Here is a 26,744-nt window from a genome sequence, read left to right as displayed (position 1 = left end):
ACTCTTTCCATTCTCAATGAATTTGTCTTTCAGTAGTTATTAGCCATGATACCTACATGGCGCTTCTAGGTTCAGATGTGGCCTTACCAGGTAGGGATTCTGGAAAAATTAAGGGATTTGGTTTGTTTTTTTAAAAACTTTTGAATCTCTGATGTTAGATATAGAAATACAATTGTTTAAAACTACTTTTCTATTAACCTTTCAGAAAGCCAAGTAACAGGATGAAGATGAAAACAGAGATACTAGGATGGAAAAAAGCAGCTTCACCTTAAAAATAAGTTTCACACTTTGAATAAAACCTTGCTTTATTCTGTTTAATACCTAATTAATGATTCTGTTAAAAGGTATACTAAGAAACATTTTGGAGACTTTGTCATAAAACCTACAGCACTTAAAAAAATAATAAAATAAAACAAATACAGGGAGGGATAGTAGCAGTCTGGATAACAGTGATTGTATTAGGAATTCAACTGGGTGCTGCTGGGTAATGTTTTTATTGAAAATGCAGGGATTTTACTAATGTTGCACTAACTATGACATATTTTTAAAACAGCAGAGAAATAAATGCATGATAAATAAACAACAGAGAAGTGAGGAACATAACACATATTCTCTGTAAATGGACAGACCAAGCTGGCATTGAGAAAGAAAGCCACTATTAAAAAAATAGGTTATTAGTTGTTAGAAGATATATGTGGAATCAAAGACATATTTATAAAGCAAGAAAAGAATTTTCTTCCCTGCTTTGCAACTGTTTATTTGGCACTAAAGGCAACAGGTTGGTCACCTCTGAATACTTTTGCTTTGATAGCATTTTAAGATTACAAACATGGCAGTTGGCTATGACTTGGAGTTAGGTAGCAGTGGTTTTATTGTTATTTCTGCTAGAAGTGTGCATATTTGTGGTTTTGGTCTGCAGCTTCCAGAATTCCCCAAGCAATATGGCCACAGACTGTTTTACCTGGGGAATTTTGGGGTATGTAGTCCTAAAATACAGAGCTTCATAAAAAGCTATTTTCACATATATTGGGAAATATCCCACATCATGAGTATCTGGAAGACAAAATAACATGAAATCACATAGCTAAACTAAAGGCAGAAGAAAGATGAAGCACAACATAATTTTGTTGTTGTTATCAGAGATTACAAAATTTTAATTTCTTGCCTCAATAATATAACCCAATAATATAACCAACATAAATATTAATATAAAAATACATTTATTTACAAATGAATCTTAAAGTCCAAATGATACTATTATAGAAACATTGAATCATTTTCCCGAATTAAAAAAGAAATTGAAGATATTAAAACTCACCTAAATTGAACAAAAATAAAAAGTTAACCAGTTTGCACCCAATAATTAATAATTAAAAAGGCAAGCCACTCTTAGAAATAAAATCAACACTAAGGCACCTTATATCGCAGGCAACAAATAACTGGAAAGGGTCAGGAAAAGGTATGAATGTTTAAATATCTTTGTCCCACTTAAGCGTTTGCTAGTATTTTCCTTGCTCCCAGAAGTCCCAATAACAGGCTGGTCAACACTAACGTACAAGCCCCAAATCTATAATTACATGAGTTTCAAAAGATCAGAATCACTTTACGCAAGTATTTTTGCCTCAGCATTTTCCCATACTACCTTGTATTTTTCTACAAGTTATATATTTTGTTTGTGTTTTGTCTTAGAATGCCTAACATGGTAGATAATGGCACCTCCTTGAGGCGGGCAATCTCTTTCACTGTGTGCAGTGCTACTCCCGGGTGTGAATACTGGCATACATTTTTGGGTACCTGGGGAAAAAGGAAAAGAAAAATGTACATTAGTCTTCTTTTCTTTATTCATATCAGAGACTTATACAACTTAAAATTATAGATGTATATGAAATATAGGCAAAATTAAAAACAAATTAAAATGTTAAAATAGTTGGCTATTAATGAACTACTTCAATAGTGTTATCTCCATTTGCTAGACTTCTTTTGTATTTGTGGTGGGGAATAAATTGTAGGGAAAGAGGTACTTCACTGATTAAATTTCTCTAGTCACAGAAAATTTGCCCTGTATCCAAGTAGTCCCATTTTACTTAATTATTCTTTGATCTTCCTACTTTGCTTCTAAGTCTATTAAGTGACTCTGAAGTCTATTAAGTGCAGCACTGCACTATGCATTAGCTTTGTGTCACAGTGGCTATGTAGAATTGCAATCAAGACTCTGCTCGACCTGAGTTTGATCCCAGTAGATTCCAGTAGCTAGCTCAAGGATGACTCAGCCTTCCTTCATTCCAAAGTTGATCAACTGAGTACCCACCTTCTAGGGGGTGGCAATGTGTAGCCTGCATAATTATATTGTAAGCTACCCAGAGAGCACTTCAAGCGCTATGGAGCGGAATATAAGCAGCACGCTTTACATTAGCTACAGGATATTATTATTATTCTGCAGGCTAGAACTAAGTGGAGTTTAGAATGATCATATCTTATGCTGGATGTCTTGTGGATAATTTTGAGGAGCCACATCCTCAGGCAGACTTTTTCTCAGTAACTTGCTAGTTAAGAGGGAGTCCTTAAAAACACAGCTTTTTTTTTAAATACTTTTTTTACATCATTTGTTTTAATATTGTAAGGTGCCTGCGGTTCCCTTGAGGAGAAATATTTCAAGCAAAAAACCCCACAATTCTTACTGCTGCTAAGACATTGCAAGGGGACAAGATCAGTCTCTCATACAACCCTCTTTCATATTCTTCTCAGGTGAGATGGGTTAGGAGAGGGATGCAAATCCATAGTTCTTCACTGGTAAGAGATTTCCACTTTCAGTCAACCACTGTGCAACTAAGATGCCTTCATAGCAATCAGCAATTCCATCTCTTTCTCTTATTTCTTTGCAAACCAAAAGGGCTCTGGAACAAAATCCTGCTGTTCCCTAGTCTATATGAACCCACCACAGTAATCTTACCTGTCCCCACTTAATCTACTACTATTTCTAAAATGTGTTGCACTCTTTTTTCCAGCTTGAAGAACTGTTGTTTACTTTGGCATCTATGTGAGAACAAAAAATCCCTCTAATATGCCTTATATACACTGTTTATCAACTTTTCTGGCACAAAAAAGAGACCATGTTCCAACAACAGGGGCTGGGCTACGACTTAATTTATTTCTGAAAAGATGTAGCAGTAGATAAACCTTTATGCATGTTATTATTTCCTTCATTAGTACCACCCAAACTAATGAAATATATTCATGCAGTATTAATCAGATAGGATTAAGAATTTTTCCTTTTAAAAAAAACAGCAAACATCTCACCTGCCTAGGAAGGAAATAAGGTGCATCTGTTTCCACTACTATTCTGTTTAATGGAATTTTTCGAACCGACTCTCTAGCTTCATTAGCTGATGGGTATGTCAATAATGCTGTGAATCCAACAGTAAGATTTGGAAAGTAGTCCAACAATGGTTCTATGACACTGTAACTGCCAGTAAAGCAATGCCTAAGAAGAGAAAGAGGAAACAAAGGTAATTCTGCAATTAAGACTATCAGCCAGCAAAATTAGCTGGAGAGAAACAAAGCAGATGTTCTAAAAATATACACAAGTAATTATGGACACCAAGCTCTTCCTTCAAATTAAGCCTTAGTGTTACAGTGGGGTCTCTATTTAAGAACTTAATCCGTATTGGAAGGTGGTTCTCAAGTTGAAAAGTTCTTATGTTGAATCTGCATTTCCCATAGGAATGCATTGGAAACTATTTAATCCGTATCTGCTCTTTTCCATCCATAGAAACTACAGTACTTGAGATTTAGAATTAGCAGGAAATTTAAACTGGAATGTTTAGAAAGGCAATCGCCTAAGTATCTATAAATTTGCTCAAAATAAGTACCATGGCCTTCTGAAGAGGATATAGATGGATCACTTTTTTGTAACATTGGCTCTTTGAGTGGTCATCTCTGCATCCACACTAGTGAGTCTGTGCATGCTTGAAGCCACCCTTCAGAACCTCCTAGATGAAAATGTTTTGGTGGTATCCCACTCCTGGCTAGCACAAACATCAGCACACAGCCCTACAGAAACATCTGCAGCACCAGTTCTACACATTTGGATGACACCGTGACAGTAAGTAGGTTGTTTACCGGCAGGTGCCAAAAAAGAGAAGAGGGGGTTCCCTGTTTTATCTGTACAAATAACACTTTTGTTCAGGCAGTCTTCTTGGTCCTCCTTTCTATATTCTAGACATTAAAAAACAAGCTATTTCTGCTCTAATTCTAAATCTCAAGTAACACTAAGGTTCAAGAAGGGGTGGAAAGTCATTGATAACCACTCAAAGAACAAATGTTACAAAAAAGAAACTTTTTTTTCTTTGTGGTATTTCTGCATTCACAGTAATGGGTGAAGATACTCTGGCTTGCCTCCAAACACAGACAAGGAATTAGGAGAGTAGGCACCTTCACATCCTAGAGCAAAGTGAAGACAACAGTCTTTTGTTTAGATGGTAGTAAGGTGGAATGCTGAGACCAGGCCACAATTCTACACAAATCATTCAAGCAGGCCACTCACAGAAAGGTTGTAGAGATAGCTATAGCCCTGAAGGAACGGGCTTTAGGTTAGGCAGAGGTTTCTAAGCCAGCTGGTTTCATGACCCAGTTGGCAAATTTCTGAGCAGAAACAGCTTGTTTTTTAATGTCTAGAATATAGAAAGGAGGACCAAGAGGACTGCCTGAACAAAAGTTCTTATTTGTACAGATAAAACAGGGAACCAAAGCTGGCACAGCCATCACAGGTCTCTCAGGATGCAGCATGGCTGCTCCTGACAAAACACTGAAATAACCTTGGTGAGGACCGAAGAGTAGAAACATGTAGAGCCTCTTCTTGTTCCATAGCTAAAGCAGTGCACTTCCCAGAGTCCTGACCTGTGCCTGGACTGCTGTAGTACGGTGAAAACTTCCAATTAGAGCACACACTTTGACCTGTGGTAAAGTCCATATGTGGAACACTCTCCGGAGAAGAAAAGGGTGCCATTCCCACTTGTGGATGTTTCTGTATTCTCCTTTTAACAAGTCAGCAAAGTGATTAATCTCTCCTAGAATATGCACCACAATAAGGTATATTTTGGAGCAGATACACCAGGGCCAAGGAGAAAGCGGGAGGCTCACTAGTTGCTTGGACCTGCTGCTGCCCTGTTCATTCATGTATTATGCCATGATGGAATTGTAAGTGGCAATACGAATTACAGTGGTGCCTCGCTAGATGATAATCCCTTCCCCTGAAATCGTTGTTTAGCGAAATCATTGTCTAGAGAAAATCATTTCCCCACTGGAATGCATTGAAACCTGTTTAATGTGTTCCAATGGGGAAGAATCGTCGTTGTCTAGCGAAGATCGGCCATAGGAAAACCGTTTTGCGAACCACTAATCAGCTGTTTAAATTGCTGTCTTGCGAAGCTTAGGTCCAGAAAACACCTGTTTTGCGAGCGCGGAAGGAGCTGTCAAAATAGTTGTCTAGCGAAAATCGGTTTGCGAAGCAGGGACCAAACATTGTCCAGCGAAATTCCCCCATAGGAATCAGTTTTGCGAATCGCTATAGCGATCACAAAAAGTCAATGTCTAGCGAAAAAACTGTCATGCGGGGTAACTGTCTAACGAGGCACCACTGTACAATCAAGATGAGTACTGGTCAAATAGATTTACGAACTCTGAACACCCCAAAAGTTCCAGAAAGTTGACATGTTTTGCTGCCCTAGTCATCCATTTGCTTTGGACATGTTACTGAACATGTTAGCCTACCCAACTGTTGTTGAATTCACTGGTTGTCACAGCCAGACAAGGCTCAAGTAGAAAGACATGCCTTGGAAAAGTTTGTGGGTTTGGTCCACCATTGAATGAAACCTTTGATGGAACCATATCCTGGATTCATTTGGAGTTGAAGGCAAGACTGTAAAGCTGCAAAAGCTATAATTGTTTGTAACTATTTTGTGAAGCCTTGCAAATTGGAAGGCAGAGACCATAGATGCCATTAGTCCTAAAAGTTCACAAAGCTCAAGGAAATGCCTGCAGCGTGGTTGACGATATAATGGCTACAACATGGTGGACAATCAACTGTGATGCTAATGGGCAGTTCCAAAGGGGTCTTTGGTGAGTACTGATTTCTTGTAGAAAAGGCTCAGATGATAGTGTTGAACAGAATACATGTTCAAACAGAATTCTGTTTGAGTGCCTCACTACACTATAGTAGGACCCACTGATCAGTAGCAATGGAGCTCTAGACCTGAAGATATTGTGAAAGCCTGGTACCAAAGACAGTGATCCTGGCATTGATATGGGAGGCATGCTCTGATTAAATATCTCACATAGCTTGCAAACCCCATTAGGGTCACTGTATGTCAGATACTATTTGATAGCATATAACAAAATGGTATCTGATCTTGCTAGTCTGTTGGTGTTGAAAGGTAAAACTCCTATGTCTTTGGCCATATCAGTCAGCTTATAGCCTGAAGACCATATCAGTCAGCTTACAGCCTGAATCACATTTCTCAACTGATTTAGCTGAGAAGAGACCTTAGCCAATGAAGGGCATGTCAGCTACCTTGTCTCTATCCCCTTGCAATAGACTGGCAGACTACAGCCGAAAATGGTAATACAAAGTTACCACTCCCTAGTTCTGAGAACTTCTATCATTTCCACAATGGGCTGAATTTATTTGCTGCTAAGTTAAAATCCTTGGTTCTCTGAAATGAGACAACCATCTGCTTTTTGCTCTTAATGAGAGAAACAATTTGTCTCATAGGAACAAGTATCACCTCAAGTCAAGTTCATTGATTTGCAATTTTTAGTGCAAGGGCTGTGCAGGAGTTAGGTCTTGTGGCCAAGCAAGTCCACGCATCTTCACTCCCTAACACAAGCTGGTGTTTTTTTCCCTGCATGTGAGACCATTACACCAAGTTCAGGACCAGTTGTTAGGAAAAAAAAAACCCTGCTTCCATCCTTCTGCATTCTGTACAGGCTATATGATGACTTGTAATCTGTGGTTGTCTCATTTCAGAGAACCAAGGATTTTAACTTAGCAGCAAATAAATTCAGCCCATTGTGCAAATGATCCACTGGGGCTATTCTGCTCATATTCAAAACCCCACTGTGCCATGAAGGTCACTGAGTAACCTTAGCCCATTACTATCTCTACCAGTGTAAGTTACTCCACAGGGTTTGATGTAGATAAAATTGGTGGCAGTGAGAGGAAGAACTATACAGTGGTGCCTCGCTTAACGAGCGCACCGTATAACGATTAAATCGCATAGCGATCCGTTTTTTCGGATCGCTAATGCGATCGCACAACGTTGTTCCCACAGGGAAAAATTCGCTTTGCGAAGACCGGTAAGCGTTTTGCTTACCGATCTTCGCAAAACGACCCCCGCCGATCAGCTGTTTGGCGGCCAAAATGGCCGCCGGAAGCCGGGAAATGGCCCAAAATGGCCGCGCGCAGCGTTTTCGCGCCCTCGTTAAGCGAGGCGAGGGCGCGAAAATGGCTGCCGGCCATCCTGAAGCTTCGCTGAACGGTGAGTATCTGGCCTATTTGGAACGCATTAAACGATGTTTAATGCATTCCAATGGAAATCGCTGCCCCGTTCAGCGATGCTTCAGCATTGCGAAGGTTAATCCGGAACGGATTAACCTCGCTATGCGAGGCACCACTGTATATATATACAGTGGTGCCTCGCTTAACGAGCGCACCATTTAACGATGAATCCGCATGGCGATCTATTTTTTTAGATCGCTAATGCAATCGCATTGCGATGTTCTGAATAGGCAAAACATTGCATTGCGATGATCGGTAAGCGTTTCACTTAGTGATCTTTGCACTGTGATGTTTTTTTAAACAGCTGATCGGCGGTTCCAAAATGGCCACCGCAAGTGGTTTCGCGCCGTGCCCTCGCTTACCGAGGGCGCGAAAATGGCGGCGCTATGGAGGAACTTCGCTGAATGGTGAGTTTGGGAGCCATAGAAACGCATTAAACGAAGTTTAATGCGTTCCTATGGCTTTTCCCATTCCGTTTAGCGATGTTTCTGCGTAGCAACGATTAATCCGGAACGGATTAACGTCGCTATGCGGGGCACCACTGTATATTATTTCCAGCTCCTTAGTGGAAAGTTATTAACTATAATAAATTATATAATGCCAGCAAATATGAAATGTTACATAGTTACATGATTCATTTAGAGGAAGAATTTGGATTTTAGTTAATAATTTGGTGTTTGTTGGAGACCAGATACACAAGGAGACAGGTGATGTAACTAACAAAAAGCAACAAGGTCACAGATCCCAAAGAGAGGGCACAACAGCTGTGCAATACAAGACCATCTGAAGTGAAATCCTCACTAACACTTCTCATTGTATTTAGTGAAATCTCTCCTGCACTTCATTCCCATAAGGATGACCAGAAATATAAAGAAAAATATGAAGCTAAAATTTGAAGGAAGAGTGCTTTTGGAAATAATACAATCAGAGTCATACTAAATTTTAAGATTTCTGGATTTCAGCAATTCGTTTAAAAAATGAAAAAATGATAGCATTTAAAATATTTAAAAGTCACCTGTGTATTTTGTAGTCTTTTGGTACGCATTTTTTCATGATGTCCAACAGATCATCATCAGCATCTCTGCAGTGTATTACCAATGGCTTCCTTAAGGAAACAGCTAGATTCAGTTGCCTTTCAAATACCTGAAGTAAGAAAGCAGCACATCTTCAAATGCCATTAGAATTGCCCTGAGAACAGAAGGTAAGATATTGGCGAAATGCTCTAGCATCGTCCAGTTATCCCTACAACTTTTGTCGACACACAGCCCATTCTGACAGATTTAAGAAACCCTTAAGTGAAAATAATCTGGATTTTTAAATCATGGATAAAAAGATATAATTAACAGGTCTGTATCTACAGGTTTTTGAAGTTTCCTACTGAAGATTCACAGAGAATGTCCAGATATTGGCTGACAACACTGTCATTTAAACCATGTAAGGCTGATGTTACCAGGCATTATTGTTTTTTGGAAATTAAAATTTTCCAAATCATTCCACAAAAGGCCCAGAGGCTCTTTCAAGATCCTCTTCATTATGGAGGAATCACTGCAGGTCATGGGGAATGGAGAGGAAGTCTTTAATATCTGAAAATTGCTGTTGTCAGAATACTTTCCCTTCAGGTAGAATCTGAAAACTTCAAATTCCAAAAACTCTGCTGCAGCTGAACATATCATTGGCATTGCACACCACAGTTCATCCTGCTGGATTTCAGCCAGAAGTCTTCTTATTCTGGTCACTTCACTGAACACCACTGTTGGTAAGCTATTTGCATCCAGTTCACTGATAACACATTACACACTGCCATTCTCCTACATAAGCCACATGATGTATGTATATATCCTGTGTTGTTTACAACTGTCTTACTTGTTAAGACATATAAATAAAACTTTGCTAGCTTATTGTTATGAGTTATTCAAACTGCAAAAGCACAGGACTAGGCCTTACCTTAAACAATGTTAGTTACATATCACCTCCAATGTTCTATGATAGCATTGCACATAACTTTTCCTTTAAAAAAACAAAAAACAGTGTTCCAAAAATTATTTAACAACCCCCAATTCTTACTGTGGGTCACAAGATACTGAGAGTGGTCCACCAAGTTATTTTCCCAGAAAAAGAGTCACTCACCCCAACTGGGGCCTTATTATTGCACAACTTTACAAATGACAGCATCTATTCCAGTTACACAGAGAATGCCCATGGGGCAACAAGACAAGTCCCACAACCTAGAAGCAGAGCCCTTTACCTTATGCTGCTTTGGGACTTCAGTACTACATTTATAGGAGTAGTCAAGCCCCATTTCTCCAAAGGCAATAGCTCTGGGATGCCTCATTGCCTGCAAAATATTTTTTTCATGAAGGTCTGTGTAGTAACGGGCAAAATGTGGATGACAACCGAATGCCCCCCAAATCATGTCTTCTTTTAACAAATCTTCCCATAAATAGTTGTTCAAGGTCCGAGGGTCACAAAAGTCAGCGATACAGCCTTGAAATTCTTTGGGAAAGGTGCTATCATAAGTTTCTCTAAATTTTGAAAATGTGCCTCTGAAAGCCATCTTTGAATATAACATGTCCAGATGACAGTGAGTATCAATAAACCCTTCTTCTAAATATTTAGGCAAGTCACTAGGCAAATCCCAGTTTACATAGTTATCAACAGAAGAGTCTGAATTCTTCGATCTGGAGAATATAGGAACACAAGAGGTTTCTTCTATACTCCTTCGCTGGTTTTTTTTCTCACAAAGCCAAGGGGAACCATGTGAGTGCCTTCTGCCTTTACCACACATACTTTCTTCTGAAAATGATTTATCCTTTGATGTGTTCGATGGAGTACCAGTTGAAAGACCTGAAATATCACAAAGGTGACTGGCATTTGAAGTATCGTTAGAGGGGCTTGAAAATGGAGGAGACTTTACTGGCTTGGGAGTGCTTATCCAATACTTTGCATAATCACTCATCCCAGAACTATACAAATGTGGAGGATACATCACAAACTCTGTTGACAATACTGAATTCTCCATTGTCTCTGTAGTGCTCTGGTTTGGGATGGAATCCTCTTGTGAGAAAGCATTTACTGGTTCCACATCCTCCATATCAGACCAATCACTTCCAACTGATGACTCTCTTTCAGGTTCCATAAACTGCGGGTCAAAATGTAAACAAGGTATAAGTAGAAATGCAACATCATTCAAGTCAACATGATTAGCTAGCATTATCACCATAGTGTAATTTATTATGTGTCTATATTAACATGCGTACACATAGAACAAAGCAAAGGGGAACACAGCAAGGGCACAAATGAGAAAGATTTGTTTAAGATTTGGGTAATTTGCCACAGCTAACTGCACGTAGCTGATCAGGTCTGGGATTCATTTCAGCTGGAAAACTGGGTATAAGACCCAGCCCACAACTGAGACGTGCCTCAGCACCTAGCCAGTTAACCACAATTACAAGCAGCAAGTCACACAAAATTTACGAAAACCATCAACAGGCTTCTTGCCATCTTTTAAAAATGCAAAACGGCATTCAACAAGTAGCTAGAAGATGCGTAGTTTGTAGTATGTTACTTACTGTGATAACCATCACCTCATTCTGATAAATTGCTTGTCCCACTATGAAAGACCCAACTAATATGTGGGCCAGTGAAAACATACATATTAATAAGTAATACTTCACTGCACGTGATTGTTGTGCAATGCTTTAGTCACCAGAGTAAAACCGGTATGGTATCTTAAAAATAATAAGAAATGCAGTTTTGCATCACTACTAAATTATAAAGACATATTGCCCCTTTACCAAGGGTTATACACAAATTGAATACTATTTTAATACCTTTTCTTGGATAAGTTTCATCTTATAGCTTTAAGCTAGCCTCCACATGGCTCCACATTTGTGGAACCAGCTTCAGAGGACTTTCACCTGGCTTCCTCCTTGTAGATGTTCAAGCGGCTATTGAAGACATGGCTCTTCAGAGAGGTTTTCCACACCAGCCCTAGCTAACTGTCCATTTTTCACCCACTTTTGTTCTGTGCATTTTTTGTTGGCACCATCTGTTCTTATATTTTTATTGTTACAGTGGTGCCTCGCTTAATGATGTTAATTGGTTCCAAAAAAACATCACTATGGGAAACATCGTTAAGCGAAACGCGTTTTCCCATAGAGATGCACTGAAAACTGGTTAATCCGTTCCAATAGGCATGGATTGCCATCCTTAAGCGAAAAAAACCATAGGAAACATCGTTAAGCGATACAATGTTTCCTCCATTGGAATGCATTGAAGCCTATTCAGTGCATTTCAATGGTTTTGCGATGTCCATTTTTGCAAATTTAAGTGTGTCTTAAAAGGTTCAAAAACTGTTTTAAATGCTTAGTGCACTTTCTAAAATGGGGGCAAACTTAATTTGGCTTTGATCTGACTTTTCGTTAATTTTTGCTGATTTTTCCCCCCACCAACTTTTGACAGCTGTCAAAATTTGACAGCTCCATGCTTTCCTATGGGGGAGAAAAAAATTCACAAAACATTAACGAAGACTCAGAACGAAGCCAAACTAAGTTGGCACAGGTTTTGCAAGGTGCTCTAACGAACCCAAGCATTTAAAACAGTTTCTGAGTCTTCGTTAATTTATTGTGAATTTTTTTCTCCCCCATAGGAAACAATGCAGCTGTCAAAAGTTGGGCTCCATTGTTTCCAAAGGGGGAGAAAAAAAATTCACATAAAATTAACGAAAAGTCAGCAACTGTTTTAAATGCTTGGGTTCGTTAGGGCACCTTCTAAATCGTGTGCAAACCTAGGTTGGCTTTGTTCTGAGTCTTCGTTGATTTTTTGTGAATTTTTTCCTCCCCCACTGAAATGCATTGAGCCCAACTTTTGACAGCTGTCAAAAGTTGGTTTCAATGCTTTCCTATGGGGGAGAAAGAAATTCACCAAAAATTAACGAAAAGTCAGATCAAAGCCAAATTAAGTTTGCACACGTTTTAGAAGGTGCACTAATGATTCCAAGCATTTAAAATGTTTTTGAACATTTTAAGACACTTTTAAAATTGAAAAAACAAACATCGTTAAGTGAAACAGGGGACCTAAAAATCCATTCGCTATGTGAAGCATTGTCCCGAAATCGCTAAGCGAAAATTGCCCATAGGAAACATCGTTAAATGATGCATAGAATTCTTTAAAAAACCCATCGTTAAGCAAAAACATCGCTAAACGAGGCAATCGTTAAGTGAGGCACCACCGTATTTGCTAACTTGTTCTTAGTATCTTAAGTGTTTTATTCTTATATCTGTCTGAAGTTTTATCTATTGTAAAGCGCAGCGTTTTTGCAGAGAAAATAGAAAGAGAAAAACCAGAGATCTGTTCAAGAAAATTGGAGATATTAAAGGAACATTTTGTGCAAAGATGGACATGATAAAGGACAAAAATGGAAGGGACCTCACAGAAGCAGAAGACATCAAGAAGAGGTGGCAAGAATACACAGAGGAATTATACCAGAAAGATCTGGATGTCCCAATCAACCTGGATAGTGTGGTTGCAGACCTTGAGCCATACATCCTGAAGACTGAAGTCAAGTGGGCCTTACAAAGCATGGCTAACAAAAAGGCCAGTGGAGGTGATGGCATTCCAATTGAACTACTTAAAATCTTAAAAGATGATGCTGTTAAGGTGCTACACTCAATATGCCAGCAAGTTTGGAAAACTCAGCAGTGGCCAGAGGATTGGAAAAGATCAGTCTACATCCCAATCCCAAAGAAGGGCAGTGCCAAAGAATGCTCCAACTACCGTACAGTTGCACTCATTTCACATGCTAGCAAGGTTATGCTGAAAATCCTCCAAGACAGGCTTCAGCAGTATGTGGACTGAGAACTCCCAGAAATAGAAGCTGGATTTCGAAGGGGCAGAGGAATCAGAGACCAAATTGCTAACCTGCGCTGGATTATGAAGAAAGTTAGAGAGTTCCAGAAAAACATCTACTTCTGCTTCATTGATTACATAAAAGCCTTTGACTATGTGGACCACAGCAAACTATGGCAAGATCATGGCCACTGGCCCCATCACCTCCTGGCAAACAGAAGGGGAGGACATGGAGGCAGTAACAGAGTTTACTTTCTTGGGCCCCATGATCACTGCAGATGGGGACAGCAGCCATGAATTTAAAAGATGCCTGCTGCTTGGGAGGAAAGCCTTGACAAACCTAGACAACATCTTAAAAAGCAGAGACATCACCTTGACAACAAAGGGCCGCATAGTCAAAGCTATGATTTTCCAGTAGTGATGTATGGAAGTGAGAGCTGGACCATAAAGGCTGAAGACCAAAGAATTGATGCTTTTGAACTGTGGTGCTAGAGGAGACTCTTGAGAGTCCCCTGGACTGCAAAGAGAACAAACCTATCCATTTTGAAGGAAATCGACCCTGAGTTCTCACTGGAAGGACAGATCCTGAAGCTGAGGCTCCAATACTTTGGCCATCTCATGAGAAGAGAAAACTCCTTGGAAAAGACCTTGATGTTGGGAAAGTTTGAAGGCAAGAGGAGAAGGGGGCAACAGAGGATGAGATAGTTGGACAGTGTCATCGAAGCTACCAGCATGAATTTGACCCAAATCTGGGAGGCAGTGAAAGACAGGAGGGCCTGGCATGCTCTGGTCCATGGGATCACGAAGAGTCAGACACGACTGAACAACTAAACAACAACAACAAAAGCGAAGAGTAGTGCCTTGGCACTAATGGAAGCAGTATAAAAACAAACTAACTAAATAATAGCCTGACCCTATTTATACACGCTGAAATTTATGTTAGAATGCATAACCAAAAGTGTTTCTAGTTTGTCTTAGTTTCATTTCTTCCACACTTTCAGCCAGCTAACAGACTATATTTGTATTTTTACTTGATGCTGAAAAAGCCTTCAATACAATACATTGGAAATTCATACACTTGCTGAATTTTATTTTCCTTCTGAGTTTCTAAAATGGATCACAATTCTTTATTCACTTTCAAGATCCAAGGTACAGAGTATTCATACTTTATCTGCATTATTTCCTCTTGACACCAGTAAGACTAAATTGCCCTTTCCCGTTGTATTTTGTGTTTGGAACACCTGACTTGTGCTCCTAAATAAAATAAGTAGCTATGGGTTTGTCCTGTCATATGTTCTTTTTATTACTTGAATTAATTCTGTACTGGATCATTTTCTGACTTCTGCTGATATTTATACAGTATGCTTTTAAATTATTTGCCAAATTCCTTGGCTGCAAAAAAGAAGAGAGCATCTCTGTGCCCTTGCTGTGGCAAAAAGGCTTATATTAGAAACATATATGCCCACTTTCTGTCGTTCAATGTATCAACATATGAATACATAGCATGTAGAAGACAATTTCATATGTCTTTATGTTTTACACATTTGGATGCCTTTACAGAAGGTTATATATAGATCCTATTATTCTTATTGTATTTGTAGGTCTATATATTTTTTTCAGCCAAGGTCCTTTGCAGAAAGAATGAACTAGGAAATCCTTAAGAGTAAGGATGGAAACAAAGGCCAGGATCACCTATACTGTGGTATCTCTCACCACTATGTATGGATGTGAAAGAAGTTAATGAAGAAAGCAGACAGGAAAAAAAATGAAATGTGATGCTGGAGGAAATATTCCCATTTATCACCTGCTGCAAAAAGGACAAACAAATCAGTTCTAGATCAAACATGCTTGACTAGAATCTAGAAAGACTTCATTGAAATGATTATATTGTGAAGGTATCATGAGAACAGAAGACTCACTGGAAAAGACAATAATGCTAGGAAAAGAAGGCCAAGTGTAAAACAAATTGACTCAAAAATTTGGAAGATGTGAACAGGTTAATGACAGAATCTTTGACAGGGTCACCATAACTCAGATATGATTTGATGTCACACACCAGAAATATTTAACTGCTTGCTCCACATTGGGATGAAATCGAAAAAAAAAATTAGTTACAGTAGTTTCAATGTATCAGCACTTGTTCCCAGCCCAATACCCTACCTTCTGATCGATGTCTGGATCATGTTCATCCACAAACACAAGTGTTGGAGAAGTTGCAACAATAACAGTCCTCTGGAAATTCACAAAGTCATTGTTTGCATCACTCTGTGAACCAAATGGACTGTGGGAGGCACATTTTTCTCTTGACACATTCTTCTGCTTTGTGCAGTTACTAGTTCCCTTTGCAATAGTTTTCTCTCTCCTGTGGTCTTGCTGGTGCTCTTCACCGTTGTCTTTTGGAACTTCTGACACACATCTCAAGTGCTTTTCTATCCTCCATGATTTCTTTTCACTCAGACTAACGTTAATATTTTTTTCAGGAGTTTTACTTTGCTGTTTGCTGCACTCTTTCTCAGGCTTTTGTTTACCTTCAGTCTGTGAAAGCTTCCACATATTTTTTACACTACTATCTGAGCTACATGGTTCTCTAAAATATCTCTTTTTACTATGTTCACAAGTTGTACTGATGCCCTCTTTTGCTGTTATTTGGGGGCTGGTTTGCTCCTGCTGAAGTACTGGTTCATCTTCACATTCTGGTAAGTCAATTATGCGTTTTGAACTACCACCTGCTTCAGAACCCTCTTTTCCACTGTGCCTAGAGTTATTACTTAGAGGAGCTTTTTGAAAAGTTGACTTCAACTGAAATTCTGAATCATTTTCATAACTTGATAATTTAGGGATATGTCTCAAACTACACCCTGTTCTGAAAGCCTCTCTTCCATTGTGCTTAGAGATATTATGTTCTTTTTTTACAGCCGTTTTCTGAAAACTGGACTTCTGTTGAAGTTCTGGTTCATCCTCAACTCTTGGTAATTTAGAAATACATCCTGAGTTGCCACTTGATCTCGAAGGCGCTTTCCCACTGTGCATTGATGCATTAAGTTCTTTTTCTAGAGCAGCTTTCTGTAAGTTGGACTCCAGTTGACATTCTGCTTCATCCTCGTCCTCAAATCTTGGTATTGCTGGGATAAGTCTTAAGCTGCCACTTGACTTAGAAGGCTCTTTTGCACTGCTCTTAGTGATATTTTCTTCTTTAGGATCAGTTTTTTTAAACCTGGAGTCACACTGCAGTTCTTTTTGCGACCTTGAAATTACAGACACATGCCTTGAACTACCATCTGAGCCAGAATTTCCTCTACTCTGGCTAATAGAAATATTAATTTGATCTTTTGCTATACTTTTTGGACAGTGTGGATCTTTCCCACTTTCCTGTTCTCCTGGTTTTGATGCTTCTGAGAAATGTTTCAGGTTGCCAGGAGAGTCTGATGTCTCCTTTCTTTCCACACGAATTCCATTTGGAGGTGCTCCCTCTCGCTTAGTTCGTAGTGCTCCCCCCAATATACCAAGCAGAGCTTTGCGGCATATTTCTCGAGATCCTTGATAATAATCTTGGCTCTTTACTCTCCTCCTACCATGGTAGGCCTCTGCTTCTTTTGACGTAATTTTTTGTTCAATGTTTGGTGTATGGCTTGGACCTTCATCACTGCAATCATCTTGCTTATTCTAAACAGTAAGAAAAATGTAAGTTACACACACAACTGGCATAAAATTCATAGAAATATGAATTTCTATTATCTCCACATGATAGATTAGTTAGCAATGGGTGACTTTGTTAGCAACGATAAACCAGAACGATAAACCAGAATTCCAGAAAAGCACAGTTTACAATTCACCATCTGTGTGCTACTGCACAAAGCCCTTTCATTCCCAGTTAGTTTTTTTCTGCCAGAAGGAGTGGGTAAACCCACCAGAATCTGAAACCTTACAATATTTTCTGGTAAAAAAGTGTGGGATTATGTGCTCCTATTGCCAGGAGGAATCCAGAAAGGGATGCATGCCATAGTATGCAACTCATGAATGAAAAGCCAAGTTTTTCTGGAATTCTGGCTTACATTTCACTCACTGTTTTAGCAAAAGGGCAGTTACTTGACCAGCTTACAAACTCTTATATTAATTTGAAGAAAGCCAATTGGATGGGGGAATCTTGTTTGTTTCTGGAAATTAAATAACCACTCCTGAATTATCTAATACATATTAAACAAGTACACGAAACAATGTAGATTCCAGTGATCATGTTTTTTTTAAATTTGCTGCTAATATTACAGATCATGGGTTTTTCCTCTGCTTTCCAAAATACACGGAGGAAAAGCAATTCTATTTTGAAGTGAAATACACTTTTTTCTCAGAAACGGAATTTATGATTTTTTAAATGATTTTTTTAAATGATTTTTTAAAATTGCACAATGGCTAAATGGATTACACACATCTTATTTTCCCCCCTTAAGACAAAATTATGTATACAATTTTTAAACCACATTACAGTAAAACCTTCCAAAGCGAAATGTTATGATTCTCTATAACAAAAAGGTAATTGAACATATACAGTCCAAAACATACATGCATTTTTAATGTTTTAGTCAGTAACTATTCTTTGCACATTTTTGTCGTTATCTACATTACCTTATGTTTCAAGCACTCTTGAGATTCAGGTATCACATTTTTTTGAGACATGTCACAGTCCAAATGCTTTACAGGCAGGGTTTGGCTCGACAGCGAATGGTCTGGGATCTCTTTAACAATGCTGCTGGCTTCATCATCTAAATCAAACTCATCAGAGGATGAATCCTCTGCAGTAAAGGAAGCTCTGGGAAACTCTTTATAAGAAGATTCTGGCAGGTACAAAGTCTGTCTCTTTCTGAAAGCAGCGGTCTTCTTGCCACTAAAGCTAATGTTAGGAGAAGGGTGTGGTGGCCCGTCTTCTGTGAGCTTGCAGTATTTGGTAGGCAAGCTAATGGAAGAACTGTCCCAATCTAATTTGCGTCTCCTGTTTGGCTGCATTGAGGCTGGATTGTCTGGGCATTAGAAAAGAGAAAGCAGGGGTTATTTTTTCAAAAAAATTCAGAAAATAAAAGCATATACTGTGCAAACATTCAAGTCTTTGCGTCCAATAATATCATGCAAGGAAGATTACAGAATTTACAGCCAAGCCCTTTTCTTTTGCACACAGTCTCCCACAACATTGTAAACAGAAGCCAGCTTCCAGGGGAGGCGAGTTCAAAATCAAAAGGGAGCGTCTCTACCTGATCAACCCATGCCACCAATCGCTGCTCGGGAACACCTCCTCCCTTCTCTCCCCCCCCAAAACCGCCTCCCAGGAAGAAGGCCAGGGCGCAAAAGGCCAGAGTTCCCAGCCTGCTTTGGGTGGAAAAGGAAGAGGGCGGACAGGAAGGGAAACTTCGCGGATGCCAATCCCAACAGAGACCGCCTAATGGCTGGAAAAGGAAGCCGGGGGAGGGGGGCGGGCCGGAAGGAACGAAGGCGTTCCCATGGGAACAACAATGGGCGACCTTCTCCATGCCTGAGCACCAACAGGCACGGGGGGCCGTGAAGCCCTCGCGGACAAGGACCCTTTTAGCATTCCCCGCCCCCCCCTCGGGAGACTCGACCCGCGCGCCCCTTGTGCAGCGCGCGACCGCGGGCAGCTGGTCCTGTGCCCCCTTTACGGCCGTTGGTTACTCACTGGCACGCGCGCGCTCTCTCCTAGTCCAGGCTTGGGGGAGGGGGGGCGGAAGGGGGCTAATCACACCCTGTGTCGAGGAAGCGGGGAAAGGGGCGGGGTGTGAAAGCGCCGCGAGAGCGGGCGTCGGATGGGCAGGTGGGGGGGCCACGTGACTGAAGCGAAAAGAGAAGGAGAGGAAGTGGCCGGCCCTGTTTGTGCCGTTCCTGTCGAGCGCCCTGTAGGAGGGGGAGCTTGTAGGGTTGGCCATCACTGGGCAGCAGTTGGTTTCCCTAAGAAAGTCTCGGGGTTTAGTCGTGTCTGACTCTTCGTGACCCCATGGACCAGGGCACACCAGGCCCTCCTGTCTTCCACTGCCTCCCGGAGTTGGGTCAAATTCATGTTGGTTGCTTCGCAGACACTGTCCAGCCATCTCATCCTCTGTCGTCCCCTTCTCCTCTTGCCTTCACACTTTCCCAACATCAAAGTCTTTTCCAAGGAGTCTTCTCTTCTCATGAGATGGCCAAAGTACTGGAGCCTCAGGTTCAGGATCTGTCCTTCCAGTGAGCACTCAGTTTTGAGTTCCTTTAGAATTGATAGGTTTGTTCTCCTTGCAGTCCAGGGGATTCTCAAGATCCTCCTCCAGCACCACAATTCAAAGGCATCAATTCTTCGGTGGTCTGCTTTCTTTATGGTCCAGCTCTCACTTCCATACCTCATGACAGGAAAAACCATAGCTTTGACTATGCGGACTTTCGTTGGCAAGGTGATGTCTCTGCTTTTTAAGATGCTGTCTAGGTTTGTCATCGCTTTCCTCCCAAGAAGCAGGCATCTTTTAATTTCGTGGCTGCTGTCTCCATCTGCAGTGATCATGGAGCCCAAGAAAGTAAAATCTCTCACTGCCTCCATATCTTCCCCTTCTATTTGCCAGGAGGTGATGGGACCAGTGGCCATGATCTTAGCTTTTTTGATGTTGAGTTTCAGGCCCTTTTTTGCACTCTCCTCTTTCACCATCATTACGAGGTTCTTTAATTCCTTCTCACTTTCTGCCATCAGAGTGGTATCATCTGCATATTGGAGGTTGTTGATATTTCTTCTGGCAGTCTTGATTCCGGCTTGGGATTCCTCCAGTCCGGCCTTCCGCATGATGTAGTCTGCATATAAGTTAAATAAGCCGGGGGACAATATACAGCCTTGTCGTACTCCTTTCCCAATTTTGAACCAATCAGTTGTTCCATATCCAGTTCTAACTGTTGCTTCCTGTCCCACATATAGGTTTCTCAGGAAATTGATAAAGTGGTGAGGCACTCCCATTTCTTTAAGGACTTGCCATAGTTGCCATAAGAAAGTCTACTAGATTGTAATCCTGTTATTCCTTTGAAAACAGACCTATTAACGAAGAAGACAACAACAAAGGGGCTTGTGGCACCCTCAGCCAAGCAGTGTGGGAGGAAGAAAGGTTTTTGCGGCGTGGTGAGCTACGTGTGTCCGAATAGCTGGATGGAAAATTCCAGCCGCATGTGACCAGGGCCTGAAGCGTTACCTCACACCCTCAAAGCCTGGTTGCAACCAGCTTTAAACTCACCTTAAAAAGATATCTAGCAAACGTCTGCCATAAATTTTTTGGGACATTCATTAATAATTTTTCTGCACTGGCTGCAAGAGTATGGTGCATGCCTGAAGAAGTCAATTTTCAATTCCAGAAAGTTTGCATTGGTTGTTTGATTTTTAGTGGGCCTATAAAGGTGTTGCCTTTTGCATTTTTATTGTGCAAGGATCACATAACTCCCTTTGTGGCACTTTGAAGACTTAACAGATTTTATTTAACAGATAAGATTTTTGTGGACTGCAGTCCCCTTGTTCAGATGCCAGGAGATATTTAGGCATCAGTAGATATTTATATAGTATTTTATTTATTTATTTATTAAATTTATACCCTGCCCCTCTAGACCATGTCTACTTGGTATGGCAATATTTATCTACTGAGGTTGCACTTTATATGGCTAAAGCTTCTCTACGGATGTAGGTTCCAGGTGCAAGCAGTGTGAACTGACAATGTCCCCTGTCTGAGAGAACACGCACTGAGCACAGGGGATGGTGAGCATGGTAGCAGTCTCACTGCCACCTGGGCCAGAGCTCTCCAGACAGATTCCTCCTCAGCTCAGTAAGACAAAAGATTGATCTCTTTTGGCTTACAAGGCTCTTGCATATGCTTCTACTTTTGTCTCTGCCTTGGTCCCACCACCTTCATGGTGCGTCTAATGGGGACACAGAAGAAAGCCGCCTCTGTTGCTGCTCCCAGCGTTTGGAACTCCCTCCCACAGGAGGCCAGACAGGCCCCATGTTTGCTGTCCTTCCACGAGCAAAGACTTTTCTCTTCCAGCAAGCCTGCCCTCGGTAACTAAGCTACCTGTGTGTGATGTTTAGATGGATTGTTATGCATTACTGCTTTGACTGGATTTTTAGTGCTACTTGTGTTTTCCATTTTTCAGAGTGGCATTTGGTGTGTTTTTTTAATATTTGCATTCTTGTTCTTAGCTTTAATATTGCCCTTTAATTATGTAAGGTGCCTCTTTATACTCATTCTTCTTAACTTTAAATATTGTCTTTTAATGATATTATGGGACGTGGTGGCGCTGCAGGCTAAACCGCAGAAGCCTGTGCTGCAGGGTCAGAAGACCAAGCAGTCGTAAGATCGAATCCACGCAACGGAGTGAGCTCCCGTCGCTTGTCCCAGCTCCCGCCAACCTAGCGGTTCGAAAGCATGCAAATGCGAGTAGATTAATAGGGACCACCTCGGTGGGAAGGTAACAGCGTTCCGTGTCTAAGTCGCACTGGCCATGTGACCACGGAAGATTGCCTTCGGACAAAACGCTGGCTCTATGGCTTGGAATCGGAGATGAGCACCGCCCCCTAGAGTCGAACACGACTGGACAAAAATTGTCAAGGGGAACCTTTACCTTTACCTTTAATGATATTAACCACCACTGTATACTCGTTTCCAATTTTAAATATTGTCTTTCAATGCAGAAAGCTGCCTTCAGTCCTTTTCAAGGAGAAAGACAGGGTAAAATACTTTAAATAAATATAACTACTCGGTTGACAGTTTGGACCATACACCGCACCCCTTTCACCTTCCCAGCCTGCAGTGTTGCCACTAGGTTTGCCTCTCCATGACAAACAGACTTTTCCTTTTTGTAGCTAGACTCCACAGGTGTCCTAAGAGCCTCTTGAATGTTGTGAGTGGTGTGGCTGCCCTCCATCTCGGCCACATTCAACTGGGCTCACCTGTATTCTGCCTTTGTGTGGGTGCCCTATGCTTGATGCCTCCACCTCCCAGCAGTGTCCTGTTCATCCAGGGCTATCATCTCGTCTAAGTGATGAGTGATCCTGGGATTTTTGTTTGCAGAAGACCTTTTTCTGCATCCCTCGAAGTTCCTCCAGGGTAGTCTGGAACTTGTTCTTGAGATGTGACACTGGCATTTGCTGTCTCCTACCTCTTACGATTTGCCCATCTGCCTCCTTGCTTCCCTGGGCTGGTGACTCAACTTCAGCCCTCTGATGACACTTACCCTTCAAAATAAAGAAGCCACTTGTCCCCACAGTGTTCACTTCATTTGCCAGCAGCAGTGCCGTGTGTTGAGTCTTTAGACAGCTGAGCATGCTACTATTGGAGAAGTGGCCCAAGTCCTGCCCATCCTTGAGCACCTTTCTGCAGTGCACATACTCAGCCATGTGATCGTCTGTTGCACACCGTTGAAAATTCTTCCACATTATTGACTACTTAGGAGCTCCAGTTTTTGATTGCATGTTTCTAACAGGGATTTCTGACTTGTCATCACTTCTAGTTCCAGCAGCTGGTGGGGCAAGTGCAGATGGAGGGGCAGGGGTCATTTCAGTGTCACATGCTTACAAAATAGTGCCCCCTCAGTATCCTTCTCCCCCGTGTCAAGTGTACGTGTACTTGAATGTGAGGGAGTGCCCAGCAAGCACAGTGCTACTTTGCACAGGAGAGATTTACTGGGAATGGAAGCAAACCCTTCTTTGAATATGATAGACTTGCATGGCATAGATATGAAAAGCAGTGTCCAGGGATGGGGACTCAAGTCATAGGACTTGCTATCAAGTCAGACTTACGTCACGCTGGTAACTTGACTAGGACTCGTCCTTTTAGTTTTTTTCAATGAATCAGACTCAACTTGTGATTCAGAATTTACTCCCCCATCCTTTTTTGGAGAAAAAAGCTTGTTTTTAATAGGGACTGACTTGAGGCTTGGTACTTGTTACCAGAGACTCAGATCCAAAGACTTGTCAACATCCCTGGCAATGTCTGGTTCTCTTCATAAATCTTTTGACCAACCACAAAAGCAGCAGCACTGCTTCTGCCTTAGTTGATCGTGTTAGTCTGAATGCTGATGCCATCTTTGCCCTTTTCTCCCAAAGAGCTGATGTGCAAGAGTTCCTTCTTCACCATATTTTTTATTTACTCCTATTCATCTCACCTTCAACCAGACGCATCTCTGCTACCTCCTTGGTAAGGACATGCATACCCTGTACTGCTGCCTTTGATAGTGTCAATGCTAACCAAGGTAGACAGGTGACAGATTCTGTTTGAGGGGGCTTCATAATAGCAGTTGTAGGCTGTCTTTTTCATTTCCCTCTCCCACTTTTCTCAGTAGGGACGTGGTGGCACTGTGGGTTAAACCAAATAAGCCTCTGTGCTGCAGGGTCAGAAGACCAGCAGTCAGAAGATCGAATCCACACGATGGAGTGAGCTCCCGTCGCTTTGTCCCAGCTCCTCGCCAACCTAGCAGTTCGAAAGCATGCAAATGCGAGTAGATAAATAGGTACCACCTCGGTGGGAAGGTAACAGCATTCCATGCCTAAGTCGCATTGGCCATGTGACAATGGAAACTGTCTTTGGACAAACGCTGGCTCTACGGCTTGGAAACGGGGATGAGCACCGCACCCTAGAGTCAGACACAACTGGACTACATGTCTTGGAAACGGGGATGAGCACCGACCCCTAGAATCGGACACGGCTGGACTAAATGTTAAGGGGAACCTTTACCTTACTCTTCTCAGTAGAAGCTGCTGTAGTGAGTGGAGGCAGTATTCCTGCAACCTTCTTTTAAATTTTGGTTTTTCAATAAATCACTCAGGATGCCTGATAAATAGACTTCACTTTCTCTTCTTCCACTAGCAAACAGCAACATATCATTTTGCTTTCTAATCGATTGAAGTAAATGGGACTCTGAATATTAGGAACTATCAAATTTGGATTTGGCTGTATTTTGAAGTATCTGAATATGGCACGGTCACGATTCCACATGGCCCCTTGTTGTTTCACCAAACAAAGAACTCAAGCTATGTGCCCCTCAGCTGCCAGCAGTGGGTTTCATCAACAATACCTATTATTACACAGGTAGGTGGGGCTCGTTAGCCTTGGAAGGCACCCCATCTAGGAGAAGGAAAACTCTGATTTCAAACCTCCACTGCCTTGTGGCTATATCCACCGATGGAAAAGGCTTCAGCAGTAAACCTCGAGGCAAAATCCTGAGCCAGAGCCCCAGACTCCTGAAACGTAGCTGGAACCAGTTGTATCGGTTCTTGCCTTTCCATTGGACTACTTCAGAAGTGGGGAAAGGTGGGATTTTCTGCTTGGGTAATAGTCTATCCATATAATTTACCTAGGCTTCATGCTCTGGAGAGGATGCTCCAGCTTCGTATACAGTGTTGAAACAACACAGGAAGTAGCAGTTACCAATTATAAGTCTGCTCGATTGGCGTAGAGCATGATGCCAGGGGCTACTTCTGACGGTGGGAGAGAGCTAGGAACTTTAAATTAAAAGTACTACAATGCTGGATATGAGGAAATATATTTTACCTTCTCAGATGTGCCCATCTGAAACAATACATAAGTGTGTCCTTCTGAATGCTGTTAGACTTACAACGATCAGAACTAGACAATATAGGTAAAGGTTCCCCATTTAGTCCCGTCGTGTCCAACTCTAGGAGGCAGTGCTCATCCCCGTTTCCAAGCTGCAGAGCCAGCGTTTGTCCAAAGACAGTTCCTGTAGTCACGTGGCCAGCATGACTAGACACGGAACGCTGTTACCTTCCCACCGTGGTGGAACCTATTTATCTACTTGCATTTTAATATGTTTTCAAACTGCTAGTTTGGCAGGAGATGGGACAAGCGACGGGAGCTCACTCAGTCATGTGGATTCGATTTTACGACTGCTGGTCTTCCGACCTTGCAGCACAGAGGCTTTTGTGGTTTAAGCCACAGTGCCACCATTTAGCTAGCAGTGAAAAATAAACTGCAGTCTGACAGGATTAAGAGGGCTACCCTGTTAACTCAAAAATAAGACGAAACCTGAAAATAAGCGCTAGTATGATTTTTCAGGATGCTCGTAATATAAGCCCTACCTCCAAAATAAGCCCCAGTTAAATGAAACCCCTCCCTCCACCATTGTGCTGCAACCAGAAGAAGATGACATGACTGTATTTGAGTAAATGTAGATGGTTGTACATGAAAAAAAAACATCCCCTGAAAATAAGCCCTAATGCATTTTTGGAGCAAAAATTAATATAAAACCCTGTCTTGTTTTCAGGGAAACACAGTACACATCTTGCCCATCAATGCCACAGAGTATGCAACTTAATTATCATAAATGTTGGACTAATTGTTGAAGAATTGCTACCGCAGAAGACCATGATAGATATTTAAGAAGGGCTGCATTCCCAGAACAGTCTTTTTCAATTTTTTATTCCAAGTGCATGGTTTATGCATTAGCGGCAATGAACTTGAAATACAAATTGCAGCAGAGAGTTGTACAACATGGAGAAATAAGATGCTGTTATTTAAGTTATAGTAATGCATAACACTCAATTTTTATCATTTCTCTAATGACACCAATCTTTTAAACCTATACACATCCCAGGGCATAAATCCTGTTAGACTGAATAGGGAGTATTTTTAACTAAATATATAGGATTACAGTGGAATCCTCCCCCTTTAAATAAATGTTTAAAAATCTGGTACACAAAAAATGGCAAAAAATATAAATGCAAGTAACGTTCATATTTTCCAAGTTCTTTTAGTTATCATAAAGTTATTTATATATATAAAAATAAAATGAAAATATTTCTAATGTAAACATTTTAATTTCAAAATACAAGTGTTAATTGAATAGTCTTATTATTATCCAACAAGATTAGCTTAGACAGTAAAAACACAAAACCCATACAGGTTTTTGTATTATATATGCCTCAATTTCCTGACATTATAAAAATTCATTACTTTGTAATAATTAATGCTGCTTTTCTGGAAAGAAAAAGGACTTATATAGAAGAGACCCTTGTTTACAACAGTCTTGGATTTCTGGCCCCAAACACTTATCTGTACCTCAGCTACACACCTAGATTCTGCTGATTTATTGCAGTTCTCTGTACTGGGCCCCTTTTATCCTCTTTTCCCTCACTTCTTGCCTCTTCACATGTTTTATGACTGTAATACTTATTTATTTACTTATTTTATTTATTTGATTTATATCCCGCCCATCTGGTATATTCTACCACTCTGGGCGGCTACCAACAAACATATATTCATTAAAATAATACAAAGCCATCGACATATCAATAATAAAAACAGTGCAAGAATATAATAAATGATAGAGAGCA

At 40.9% G+C, this 26,744-nt stretch overlaps 1 protein-coding gene across 2 annotated transcripts; it reads right to left on the bottom strand.

Moving 5' to 3' along the window:
• Positions 1-475: 475 nt before the first annotated feature.
• TATDN2 (TatD DNase domain containing 2) lies at positions 476-19,207 on the bottom strand. Of its 2 annotated transcripts, none has more exons than XM_020791409.3 (7): positions 19,083-19,207; positions 18,023-18,414; positions 15,563-17,065; positions 9,801-10,694; positions 8,571-8,698; positions 3,298-3,481; positions 476-1,794 (listed from the first exon to the last, which is right to left on the bottom strand). In XM_020791409.3, the coding sequence occupies exons 2-7, from the start codon at positions 18,398-18,400 to the stop codon at positions 1,654-1,656; spliced, it is 3,228 nt and encodes a 1,075-aa protein (XP_020647068.3). In that variant the 5' UTR covers positions 18,401-18,414; positions 19,083-19,207; the 3' UTR covers positions 476-1,653. The 2 variants fall into 2 exon arrangements, with proteins under 2 accessions (XP_020647068.3, XP_020647067.3); XM_020791408.3 differs by lacking the exon at positions 19,083-19,207 and adding an exon at positions 18,643-18,911.
• Between the last annotated feature and the right edge of the window lie 7,537 nt (positions 19,208-26,744).

The sequence above is a fragment of the Pogona vitticeps genome, chromosome 2, assembly GCF_051106095.1.
Source record: "Pogona vitticeps strain Pit_001003342236 chromosome 2, PviZW2.1, whole genome shotgun sequence".
Lineage (NCBI taxonomy): Eukaryota > Metazoa > Chordata > Lepidosauria > Squamata > Agamidae > Pogona > Pogona vitticeps.
This window is presented reverse-complemented; position numbering and strand designations above follow the sequence as displayed.